This window comes from Bombyx mori, chromosome 17, assembly GCF_030269925.1.
Source record: "Bombyx mori chromosome 17, ASM3026992v2".
Lineage (NCBI taxonomy): Eukaryota > Metazoa > Arthropoda > Insecta > Lepidoptera > Bombycidae > Bombyx > Bombyx mori.
This window is the reverse complement of record NC_085123.1, coordinates 15,901,942-15,914,460: the sequence shown is the minus strand read 5'-3', so window position 1 is coordinate 15,914,460 and position 12,519 is coordinate 15,901,942. Positions and strand designations below refer to the sequence as shown.

The following is a 12,519-nucleotide window of genomic DNA, read 5'->3' as shown; positions in this document are numbered from 1 at the left end:
GTATGGCTCGGCGACCACAGCCACGTCAATTGACCACTCCGCCATGGTCTGGAGCAACATGTCCTGAGCCCCAGCGGAGTGGTTCAAGTTTCCCTGCAGGAAGCGATAGGTGTGATCCATTAAGACTGAACCACATCCATCGCTCCCTCCCCTACTCCATTGCCCCCGCTATCGGGCGCGAACGCCTCAGCGGGGGACAAAGTGCCGGCCGGTGCTCCCCCGGCCAACCGCTTCTTTTGACGCCGCTTAGCTTGGCGGCGCCGATTTCGTTCAGCATTCTTGCTGGCCGGAGGGCAGGCCTTGCCCCCGGCCCGGTGGTCAGCCTTGCGCCCGGCCGCCGCACATAATAAGCAGTGCGGCGCAGCCGAGCACACGGCCGCCTTGTGTCCCGGCTGACCACAGCGAAAGCACAATCCGCTGCGGTCAACGGCACTCGCGCATTTAGCAAGGCAGTGCCCAGTGCTGAAGCATCTGAGGCACCGCCAGGCGCGTGGTTCGAGAAGGCGCACGCGGGCCGCTATCCAGCCCACGCGCAACCTGCCCGGTTCCCCCGACGGTCTCCCGGGCGGAGGAGCAGCCAAGGAGGTGGCCGCCTCTACCGGGCAACGCACCCAAACAGAGCCAGCCCCGGTATAACCGAGGCGCAGCTCGCCTACGGTTATACTCTCCAGGGCGCAGTTGCCCCGGGCGGCAATAGCCGCCGCCACCTCATCCTTAGTGGTGCAGTCGTCCAGGCCGGTCACTCTCAATTCAGCCATTTTGACCGGCCTGTGCACTCGAACCTCCTCCTCAGGCAGAACCGTACGGAGCTTCGCCGCCAGACGCTCCGCGATGCCGGAACTATCGGCACCGGGACACTCTAGTAGCTTGGCCCCATTGGCCGTCAGCCTACAGCGGAGGCCCTCCCCCGCCCCGATCTCGTCCAGATCAATAGCCGCGCACGCCCGGGAGACTACATCTCCGTATGACACGCCCTTGGCCTCGGCGGCCGGCAGCAGCGTTAAGACCACTGCCGCCGACCGCGGCGCGCGCGTCGACTTCTTCTTCGTCTTCTTTTTCTTGGCGGCCACAGGCGCTCGACCCTGTTGGGGAGCAGCCTGAGACGCCGCAGTGGCCGGTGCTCCACCCACTTGGGGAGCTGTCGGTACGGCCCTCTTGGCACCCCGCCGGGCCACCACATTCCACCCCTCGTCCATGTTAGACGGGGGCGGGGGCAGCGGACGGGGTTGAGGCGCTTGCGATGTGCACTTCGCGTTAGCGCCGCCCCCCCGCTTGGCTCTGTCTCGCCCCGGGCCCGCCCTAGTAGCTGGAGCCTGTACGGGGGTGGAGCGGGTCACTGCAGCACCCGACACCGCGGCATGTGTAGACGCAGGCCGTTCAGCGTCACCAGCGACAATACGTTTCGCTTCGAGAGCCGCCAGCCCGCCACCCAGCCTTTCCATTACAGCCTGGACGGTGCGATCGATAATCTCGTCCAGGCTGTAGCAATTCGGTTCCGGCAGGCCCAAGATCCGTGGCCCCGCGGATCCCTGCTGCCGCTCGACGGCCGTCGCCTCCCTAGACCGCGGCGACGGGAGACGCGAACGCCGCTGTACCGCGCGCGATGGTGGCAGCACGGGCCACGGGTCGCCAGCCGCCGCTGAGGGACAGGGACCCCGAGGGACCCCGGAGACCAGCGGCGACACCGCCGGCACAGATGCCGAAGGAGTCCGCGACCCAGCGGCACGCGGCAACGCGGGCGACGACCTCGTCGCGGCTACCCGCTTGGTAGCAGCAACCTTGCCATCGGGCCGCTGCTGCGCCTGTAGCTGTGCTCGGAGCCTCAAATTCTCCGCCATCAGCTGCACCACCTGGTCATTGGCGGAAGCAACCGAAGGCAGAACCTTCGAGACTCGCGAGACGACTTCCCGCAGCCTGCGGCCAGCAGCTTTGGTTTTGGCACTGGTCGCCGCATACGACTTGACGGTCTTCATGGCCCTGCCTATGACCAAGGCAGGGTCCCGAAGACCGCCCTCCTCCTCTTCTGTCGTCCGCCCGTCCAGCGAGGCGACAGACATCGACGCCGATGACGGCGCCGGTGACGGTGCGCCCTTCCCCCGAGCGGGTCTCCCTTTAGGGGGCGGCATCTCCTCCGCGGCAGAGGCCGAATCGGAGACTACCACCACTTTCTCCGGTGGGGCATCCGTGTCAGAGGACGACGTTAGCCCCCCCTTCCCTTCGCGGGAAGAAACTCCCCTCGATTTCCTCTTCCGCCTGACTTTCCCTTTCGGGCCAGCCGCCTCGCAGTCGCTGACGAGCGCAGAGCGCGTCGAGCCAGCGCTGGCACACCTCGGTTCGACGGGTTTTCCGCTGCCCGTCGCACAGCCCCCTTCATCGTGGCATGCTTTGCCCCCCCCAGAATACGTGGGGCAGCATGCTCCCACCGAAGTGGAAGCACGGAGGGATTCTCCACCTAGAGTGGTACCCTCCTGGGGTAATGTTTTTTGTAAGTTTGCCATCATTCATTTCGTTCCTTTGTTATTTAACCAGGGGTCGGTCCCCTGGGACGGCCCTCACGACTGGACACCCTCCAGCCACTCATCCCATCACCGGGCACGTCACAGGCTTAGGATTAGGGCATTTTTTATAGAGGTTTGCATCCTCGCGGCCACTACTAGGCAGCGGCCCCCGCCCCCCACCAAGTGGGGATTACGGTATGGGACAACCCTTGGGACTAGACTCCCTCCAGCCATTCATCCCATCGTCAGGTGTCAAAAACTTGGGATTGGGGCATTTTTTATAGAGGTTCGCATCCTCACGGCTCCTGCTAGGCAGCAGCCCCCGTCCCCTACTCGGTAGGGATTGCGGTGTGCTTCTTCGAAGCCACGCCGGTAAACCGGTACCCCCCTTTGGGGGGCCTTCCCCTGTAGCCGCCAAGAGGCAGCCGGGGACATGGCAACCAGCGACCGGAAGGGAGTGCCCTCCGGTTCACTTCTCATCCACGTGGGGTCTACCATTACTGACAGACCCACACGTCTGACCACGGTGTGGCCACGCCGGCGTACCGGTACCCTCCTCTGGAGGGCCTTCCCCTTTAGCAGCCAAAAAGCTGCCGGGGACATGGCCTAGCATTCAAGACGGCTCCAGAAGGGAGCCATCTCCCGCTTCACGCACCCTTTGTCCAGCAAAGGTGGGAAAACGGGAACACGGTGTGCAGTCCTCTTTGTTCACGGCACCCCTGTGCAGACAACGCTGCTCCACGGTATCGGGGTGCACGCTTAAGCCCCACCGCCGCGACAAGGCGAGACCACGTTCGGTGGGGGATTCAAAGGCATAGCGAGTTTTACTATTATTATACTACTTTATGAGTATTAACAATAGTTTTATCGTAAATTTTTCTCTTAGAATACAAAATTTCAAATATCAGGAATAACATAAATACGTGCCAGAAAAGACTAGGTTAATAACCATTTCAAACTAGTAATGAGGGGATTGTAAGTAACAATAATGCAAATCGTTCAGAAGGTCACCGCCATTACTGTGGGGCCGTGCGAGAGAGAGATAGCGATATGGTTCCACTGACAAAGCTCTCTGCTTTACTCCATCTTTCAAAAAATCTGTGTTCTTTTCAGATTCACGTTACTTTCACAAAGAGGTTTCACTTTCTTTGTATTTTTAGGATTTTGCGTACTAATAATGTACAATATCTTGTATAAGGACGTATTTACCTTAGAAATTAAACTTAATGATATTGCAATGCACTCGTAAGGTTCAATCAATTTCAATACGGTCAGTATTTGCTTAATATGGAATGTAATTTCTTACTTTCAACTTAGTTTTCGCAGATTTGTCTAGCTTTAAAACAGTTCGAACTTAGGGCCAGATTTCGAAACATCAACCCATATCGATATTCTATTCCATGTCTGCGGACCGTAACGTTTATAGGGGAACTCGAAAGTCCTTCATTTTATACTTCGCGGTTTCCTTACATATCCGCCTCGTTTTGTTGAAGAGTGTACTTTTTAAGTTTGCCTAAATCATCGCGACGGCCAGCAGAGTCTATCGATAAACTCGTTGTTCAGGGTAGGGTCAATGGTAAAATATCTCATGGACGAAGCCCCACGCGCTGATCAGGTGAAAGACCTTACTAAAGTCCCACTTAACGAGTGCGTGCGCCAAGCCTCAGTTCGCAAACTATGGAGAACATCTGTCAAGACTTTAATAAACAAGAATTCCACATGACCACAACTGCTCTGCCAAGAGTAACAGACTGTGATGAAATCATCTTAAGCATTAAGTCTGCTTCGCCTATCACGGCTCCGATTTAAGTTATTACTACTACTACACTATTAGTAAATAGTGGAACTGTCAAAACAATACAATTAATTCTGCCGTGAAGCAGTTATGTGTTTCGGTTTGAAGGGTAGGGCAGTCGTTATAACTATACTGAGATCTTAGAACTTATATCTCAAGGTGGGTGGCGTATTTACGTTGTAGATGTCTATGGGCTCCAGTAACCACTTAACACCAGGTGGACTCTGAGCTCGTCCACCAATCTAAGCCATAAAAAAATAAGATTTCGACCTCATGTTACAAGATTAGTAGTGGTATTCTCGCTGTGTGGCTTACAGATTCCGGTAGCAGCTTAACTTCAGGAGGTATCGTTGGGCTATCGAATAACGAGAACAAATAATACCCAGTTCTAACTTATAAGAATTCTGACCTAGTCTAGTTTTGAAACACTTCAGCAAACCTTTGTTAAAGTAGCAACGTGGCAAATAAAAGCGCGTCCACGCGACTAGGGTTGCCCCAATGATGAAGTCACCGTGAGGATATTATGCCCCAAACTTCGTATTGATTTTTGAGACGACGAGCACCACCGCAGCGTGACTCGCGCTCACTAGCGTGGCTTCTTATGTCGCTTTACATTCCATTACAGTTGATTATTAAGATTTTCAAATACTTACGAGTAATAATACCTACTTCGATGTTCGCGAATAGTCAAATTCAGTCTTGTTGTTCGTATCTAAATAAGTATCAATAAAATATGTATCATATCAAATATTTACTTAATATGAAAAAAAAACAACGTTTTTCAATCTGTATTTTTAAGTTTTAACGATGTTATTTGAATAAGAAATAAAACACTAAATAATTTTCATAATAATTCAAAACGTACGAAACTTAAATAAAATAGGAATAAATGTGTGAAGTATTTACTATAATATTTAGTAAATCTATAGATTTAGATTGTAACAACTTTAATAATACCCACTAAAATAGATGCATAAACATAGCACAGTTCAGTGACATAGTGCGTAAACAAAGAAAATAATAAAATTAAAATGAGGCTACTAATTTTAAACACAATCTTATAATTATAATTGGATTACACGGTAATATAATTAGATATACCAAATTACGTAATAAGTGTGTTTATTCAATACCATGCGACTGGTAAAAGTTGATTTGCATAGTATACGCATTTAAGAAGATAAAACATATAACTTTGGTAACATTAAACTTTGTTTGAAAAGTGATCTGATAATAATACTCACCAAATTGCTTTATGTATCTGGTCGATGCTAGAAAACACCTCGGACCATCGCCGAAACCGCAAATATCACAAAATCACTAAATTATAACAAGAAAGGCGAAGTAAAATAGAACAAAAAACCTTCTACGAACTTTACTCTTAGGCACTTTTATTCGTTTTTACGATTGCGCTGATATATCTAAGATTACAAATCGTTTGAGTTAACCGATTTAATCGTGCTGTATTTGATTAATTACGACGTGAGCACTGGTTTCATAGAGTAACGAGAGTAAAGTCTAGACTTTACGCGGAATCAGTGCAAAACAATCAGATCTAACAGCCGTGATTACAGTCTGAACGACGAACAGCGAATGAAACAAGCAGCTAATAGCGAACGATCGTAGCACAACTTTTTAAGAACACATCGAATGAATGAATAGCTTGAACTGGCAAACCCGTGCTGCGCTTTCAATCGATTCGAAATCTAAATCGATTTCTGAATAATCGTTTTGAATGATTTTTAAAAGTATAAATAAAGTAAGCCCTCAACATTAAAATGTAAGTTTTATTATGAAAATTAATACTTACGAGTATTTAAAAAAACAGCTTGAAATACTGGTTTTGTAACTAAATTTTGTTCTCATACAAATCGATTAAAATCCTCCATAAGTCTTCAAACGACTACAGCTCTGACTGAAACCCAAGACCGAATAATTTCGAAACCACAGATAAGATAAAAACGTTTTATTAAAGCATCGGCAAAGAGCCCTACAGTGTCAAAATTTTCTTTATGCAAGAAAAATAAAATAAATCAGAAAAATATTAAATTAATTTTATCGCAACAATATTATTAAACTTTTAATATTATTTAGTCTTTCAAAAACAATAAAATTAGGAAAATATTAGTTTCATCGAGAAACAAGAATAAAACGCATCAAACTTTTTGTTTTGATTTCTTTGAAGTTTTGAATTCAATGTGACGTTTGAATAAATTTAAACATTTTATGCCGTTAAATTTATGACTGGAAGATTAGATTGATTATTTACTTTTATTCTTTAATCGGTTGAACTTACCATAAAATAATAATTATTCAATGTTTACCATTACTCAGTTTTACTTGTCCTAATATTAAACATAGCATAAAATGGAGAACGAGAGCTCTTTACTATTTCTGGTAGAAGAAAGAATCAAAACCTTCAAAAATTGGCCTTTCAATGACAAGAACAAGTGTAACGTGCGAAATATGGCAGAGGCAGGTTTTTATAGCGTAGCAACGGGTGTTGAAGACGCCGATGCAGCTAAATGCTTCTTATGCGGGAAAGAACTAGATGGCTGGGAGTCCACTGATGATCCATGGATCGAACACAAGAGCCACGCCGCTCAGTGCGCATTTGTACAACTCGGAAAGAAAGAAGATGACTTATTAGTAAGTATTTGTCACACAATATTCACGTTTGTCATAATTGCCAAATTTGATCAAAAATATAAAGATTGTCCACACTTTTACACAAATAAAGTGGCTCATTTTTTGTTAAAATCATATCAAAAACAAACTTTCTATTAATTTCAGCTTTCTGAGAATCTATCAGTTATAAAACAGTATATGATTAATGAAACAAAACAGATTGGTGAAATTGCCAAAGAAAAAATTGACAAAAAGGCTAAATCAATCCAAAGAAAATGCTTAGCAAGGAAATAAGACAAACTATTACAGGCTGACAAGAGATGTTTAAACGTTATCGAAAAGTATAGAAAAACTTTGGGAGAGTCTTATTGGACGTACTTGTATTGAAACCTTAAAACAACATTGAAAACATAGAACAGATTTCACTATGGACTACCAAACTTGAAATGTACTTGCATTATTATGTAGAATGATCATCTCATAAATTAATTCTTGGTTTATAAAACATGCCTCTACTTATTAAGCTTGACCTTGGTAAATGCAACGTGTGAGTTTTTGCATTATTATGGCCAGATATTTATTGAATATAATACCTGCTTATATGAAGCCTAAGGATAAGATTATGGATTAATATAGCTAAAATTGAAATGTATCATTGACAGGAATTCTTTAGAAGTTCCCTTTTTATACTTCTTTGCAGTGTGTTTTTATGAGGCCACATGACTACCCTATAGGCACAACCATTAGGATGCCCCTACCGATTATAAAATACGAAGTCTGTTTCTTTTGAGGGCTACTCAGTTTTTGACATTGAAACTCTGGAGATACTTTTGCCATCTTAAAAAACATTGTATATGTTTGCTGCCATACTTTTCGCTATGATTATAAGATCTAATGTAGGTTTAATTTTAGGATTTCATAGGAACATGTCCATAAACACTTTTACAAACAAAATTCGGATGTTTCAGATAGACATTCAAAATAAAGAGACTGGTATATTTCATTTGATTTGTTTTATTTGAATTGACTGTGCATACACTTTTTTTCTCTAATTAAATTATGATTAGTAGGATAATAATTAGGATTCAGTCGGAGTCCTATTGAAACAACAACACGGCACCACAATATATGGCATTGTTGAAGAGTGAGAATGAGCTCCCCTCCACGGTGTTTCCCGAGGGCTATGACATGTCCTTCTTCAAACGAGGCTTGTGGAGAGTATTAAGCGGTAGGCAGCGGCTTAGTTCTGCCCCTGGCATTGCTGAAGTAGGCCCACCACCACCTCGTCGCAATAAAAAAAAAACATTATATAGGGATCCCAAAAAAGGTAAATCAAGAGAACACATAAAAAATATATTTTTATTTTTATTTTATTTTCATTGGTTCGCTGGGTGATAGGGCTCATGGCTCACCTGGTGTTAAGTGGTTACCGGACCCCATAGAGATCAACGACAACGTAAATACCGCAACCTACCTTAAAACATGAGTTCTAAGGTCTCAGTTTTACAGTACAACTGCAGCCCTACCCTTCAAAACGAAACGCATTGCTGCTTCATGGCAGAAATAAGTAGGATGTGCTCAATCGCGCTTTAGCAACACTCAGTACCACCAGGAAGTAAACTTATTAATATTCATCATCATCATTCTCCTACCCTTCTCTAAGGCACATGGGGACAGCGCAACATGTTTTCCCCTTCCATAGTCATATACCTTTTTTGCTGACTCCCCTCTTACACATATCGTCTTTCATTACGTCGTGAGTGTGTGTATTAATATTGGTCGTACGAATTGAGAGCGCACACTAAAAACGTTTTTCTCTGCTAAATAGCCACTATCTCTGCGATATCGAAGGATTTTTTGTTATTGCTTAGATGGGCGGACGAGCTCGCAGCTCACCTGGTGTTAAGTGGTTACTGAAGCCCATAGATATCTACAACGTAAATGCGCCACCCCTCTTAAGATATAAGTTCTAAGATTTCAGTATAGTTACAAAGGCTGCCCCACCCTTCAAACCGAAACACATTACTACTTCATGGCAGAAATAGGCAGGGTGGTGGTACCTACCCGTACCAGTAAAAAGGATTTAATGAATTCATCTTATCTGTATCTTTTACATCGAGGTAACGTAAGTGATGATGATGACGATCACGACCACTCTGTCAAGAGTGACACGACTGAGAAGAAGAAGAACGTAAGTGAAAATTGGAATCACTTTTATCTTGCAAAGATTAATATGCCCAGATTCAACGCACGAAATATATACTAAAAAAATTATGTGACTATGTCTATATGTCAAACAGCTTCTTTTGCCTTTTCAATAAAGGTAAAATTTAGTAAGATTCGGCGTAATAAGCTTGAAATTTACAGAAGTTTATCTACCGTAACCGCAGTACCTAGTAATATGGTAGCGTTGTTTTGTTGTTGTTTTCTTTTTTGCTACTTATTCTAGTAGCCTCAAGGGGTTATACCTACTAGATTCCCCGAGCGAGTAGGTCACGTGGCTCTAACCTGCTAACACTAGCCCTAGCACAAACAGTGCTTCGCAGAATCTACCACCGTATCGGAAATGCGACCCACTGAGAAAACCGGCAAGAAACTCAGAGGACTGTCTCTGAATGTTAATTTACTCGCCGAACCCTTCGTCGCATTCGACGAATTTGTGGCGGATAGCCATCATACAAGACGAGTAATGAGACAATGCCTGAATCTCGCTTACGACATTTTCAAGATAAGCTTGCATATATATACAAGTTCCGAACAACAACCTTAGGACCGTCGGTCTACCGATCAATATCACCCGCTCGGTGGAAGATCTTGCCTTTGTCGTATATCTTCAAAAGTTCGACGAGAACAGTGAACGATGCTTGGGTTACCTAAAAGCACCGATTGTGGATCGGGGGGATCCAAATTGACGTGTTTTTGGTGACGGCGACTGTTTACCGTTCGGTCCGCAGGTTTGGTTATGTAGTTACCGGCAGTCACGATAATAGGGTTATAGTGTCATGTCGTCTTCACGAAATAGTGCACTGACCTTGACTGTAAATACGTAGGTATTGATGGAATCGAGTTCCAGGTCGTCGTGAAGATCCAGATTTCTCACAAACCACGGTGCTCCGACGGCTATCCTACAAAAATGTGATAGAACGATTTGAAGGTTGTTTGTGTTAGTTTGCATTTTTTGTCGTATTCATTGTTTGAAATGAGTTGAACGTATTTGTTATTGCCTATCTCGTTCTGACGGGTGTAACTGAATAAATTGGCTAACGGTATTTTTGTTGTATAAATTCAGGGATGTCAAACATTGAAAAGTTTCGATAGACAGCGCCAGTGCGGGTATCACGTATTTGTTGCTAACGAATATCTTTTTCCTTTAATATTCTTTTTTTTTGTATTCTTTCTTTTTATACCTGTTGTTTTATAGTTTTTGTTGCATGTTTGTGTTTCTTTGTCTGTTTTGCTTAATCAACGGTGTCAGTAAGTTGTAAATATATATTTTTTAAATAATATTTAGTAAGAAGTCAACTGTACAGAATTGTTTTGAATTCAAATTGAAAACAATTTTTGGAGTTTACTCCTTTAGAATCGATTTACATATATAGGCCCGGGGTATGAAAATTATGGGGACCAAAATCGTACTAGCATGTCACACGAAATGCGTTATGCGCCTGATTGCGCATGTCACACGAAATGCGTTATCGCAGGTGACGCCGGGCTGCTGCGCCGGCAGTCCGCCACAAAGCCTCGTACTGATCGCGCGTTTCTCTCATTATTGTATTTTCATATATTTGTTAGTCGTTTGTTTTGTGTCTCGTTAATTTGTTAATAATCTGTAGTGTATCGTGTTGTCGTAATATAGAACTATTTCTCGTATTGTTTCGTTTAATTTTTTATATCCAGTAAACTCCAGTCGTGCGTCGGAGCGGACACACACACTTTTTATTTATTTCTATGTGTTACACATAGAGATAAATATTTGTCATGGATTCTGTACCTAATGAACCGCCTGACCCAGGCATAGATATTAGTTTAGAAAACGGTTCTGTTAACTCACCATCATATTCAACGTTAAGTGCCCAGTCTGATATTGACAACCTACCCTCACCATCTAATTATAATGAAACCATGTCAGTTGACCTAGTTACGAGTACCCCCCGAAAACGTAAACCATATGATAACAATGCAGATGAGCTGGCTTCCAAAAAACTCTCCAAAATTGATACTTTTAAAAATGCATCCACTAAAGGTGGATTAAATTCGTACTATAGACCATATGCCGACACAGATCAGGGACCTTATATAGTTCATGTTTCTAGAGTAACCGAAGATCCGGCATCACCAGTTTCCCTCCACCCAGTTAAATTCGGACAATTTTTATATAAGAATAAAGTACAATCTCTGAAAAACGGTGGTATTAAGCGGATTGGTAGAAACCGTGTATCGATAGAATTTTCTACAGCCCAGGGAGCAAATGATTTTCATAACTACTCCCTGTTAAAAGAGAAAGGCTATAAAGCATTTATACCCACTTTCAATATTACTCGTATTGGAATTGTTAGAGGAATATGTACGGAACTTTCAAATGAAGAAATAACGGAGTTTATTGAAACACCGCATGGTTACGGAAAAGTAATCAAGGCAAGACGTCTGAATTACAAAGTTCGCTCAGAAGGTACCACGGAGTGGAGACCCAGCGAAACTGTTGTCTTAACTTTTGATGGTCAAAAATTACCTCATAACACCTTTCTGTTCCATAATAGCCTTGTTGTCGAATCTTATAAATATCCGGTAGTCCAATGTTACAAATGCTGTAGGTATGGACATGTACAAGTTCAATGTAGGTCGAAAATTCGGTGCCACAAGTGTTCAGAGGACCATCCTGCAGAGACATGCAATGTTGCTCCCGATGCTATGTGTTGCGCCTTTTGCCATGCTAATCACTCAGCCCTTGACAAAACGTGCCCGGAATACATGCGACAATATCAAATTAAATCACTTATGTCCGCCGAAAATATATCATTCCAAGAAGCCTCAAAACGCTTAGCACCCATCAGACGACCTTATGCTGACGTAGTAAAACAACCCCCTTCTCGTCACCATCCAAACCTGTTAGACCAAGCTACACAAGATATCACCCACCCCATTTCTTACAAAAAGACCGTCTTTCTGAAACCCAGACCCAAAACTCAACTACAGTCAGGCTACGACCAAAAAACCCATTCTGAACTCATTCACAGTTTTACAATTCCAACACCCCAAAATGGCTGTGCGCTTGTTCAAAAAAAAGCCCATAATTCCACTCCCCCTGATATAGCTATTTCAAAAGTCATAGAGCTTTTGGACTCTTTACTGTTTAATCTTACTAATATTACATCAAAAACTTTGTCTTTACCGTCCAACGTTGCCGAAAAAATGAATCTGTTAAATCAACTTTTACTACACATTAATGGACCAGATACTTCAATGGAACACGAGGAGTGTAACACGGAATAAAAGCGATCTTTTATACCTTATTAATAAATATAATCCCATAGCTATAGCTCTTTCTGAGACATGGCTTAAGCCCTCCACAAGATTCACTGTCCCAAGATATGCTTGTTT

General features: G+C 44.0%; 2 protein-coding genes across 2 annotated transcripts in view; one reads left to right on the top strand and one right to left on the bottom strand.

Annotated features, from left to right (window-relative positions):
* Window positions 1–5,896, bottom strand: part of LOC101746983 (monocarboxylate transporter 9) — a 78,903-nt gene extending 73,007 nt beyond the window's left edge. Inside the window, exon 1 of the mRNA XM_004926364.5 lies at window positions 5,538–5,896. The gene's annotated coding sequence lies outside the window, so the exon portion shown is untranslated. The remainder of the gene's footprint in view (window positions 1–5,537) is intronic.
* Window positions 5,897–6,660: 764 nt separating this feature from the next.
* On the top strand, window positions 6,661–7,215 carry Iap2 (inhibition of apoptosis protein 2). Its single transcript, NM_001163903.1, is given in 2 exon segments — window positions 6,661–6,942; window positions 7,087–7,215. Coding segments are annotated over 2 exon segments (411 nt in total).
* The last annotated feature ends 5,304 nt before the right edge of the window (window positions 7,216–12,519 follow it).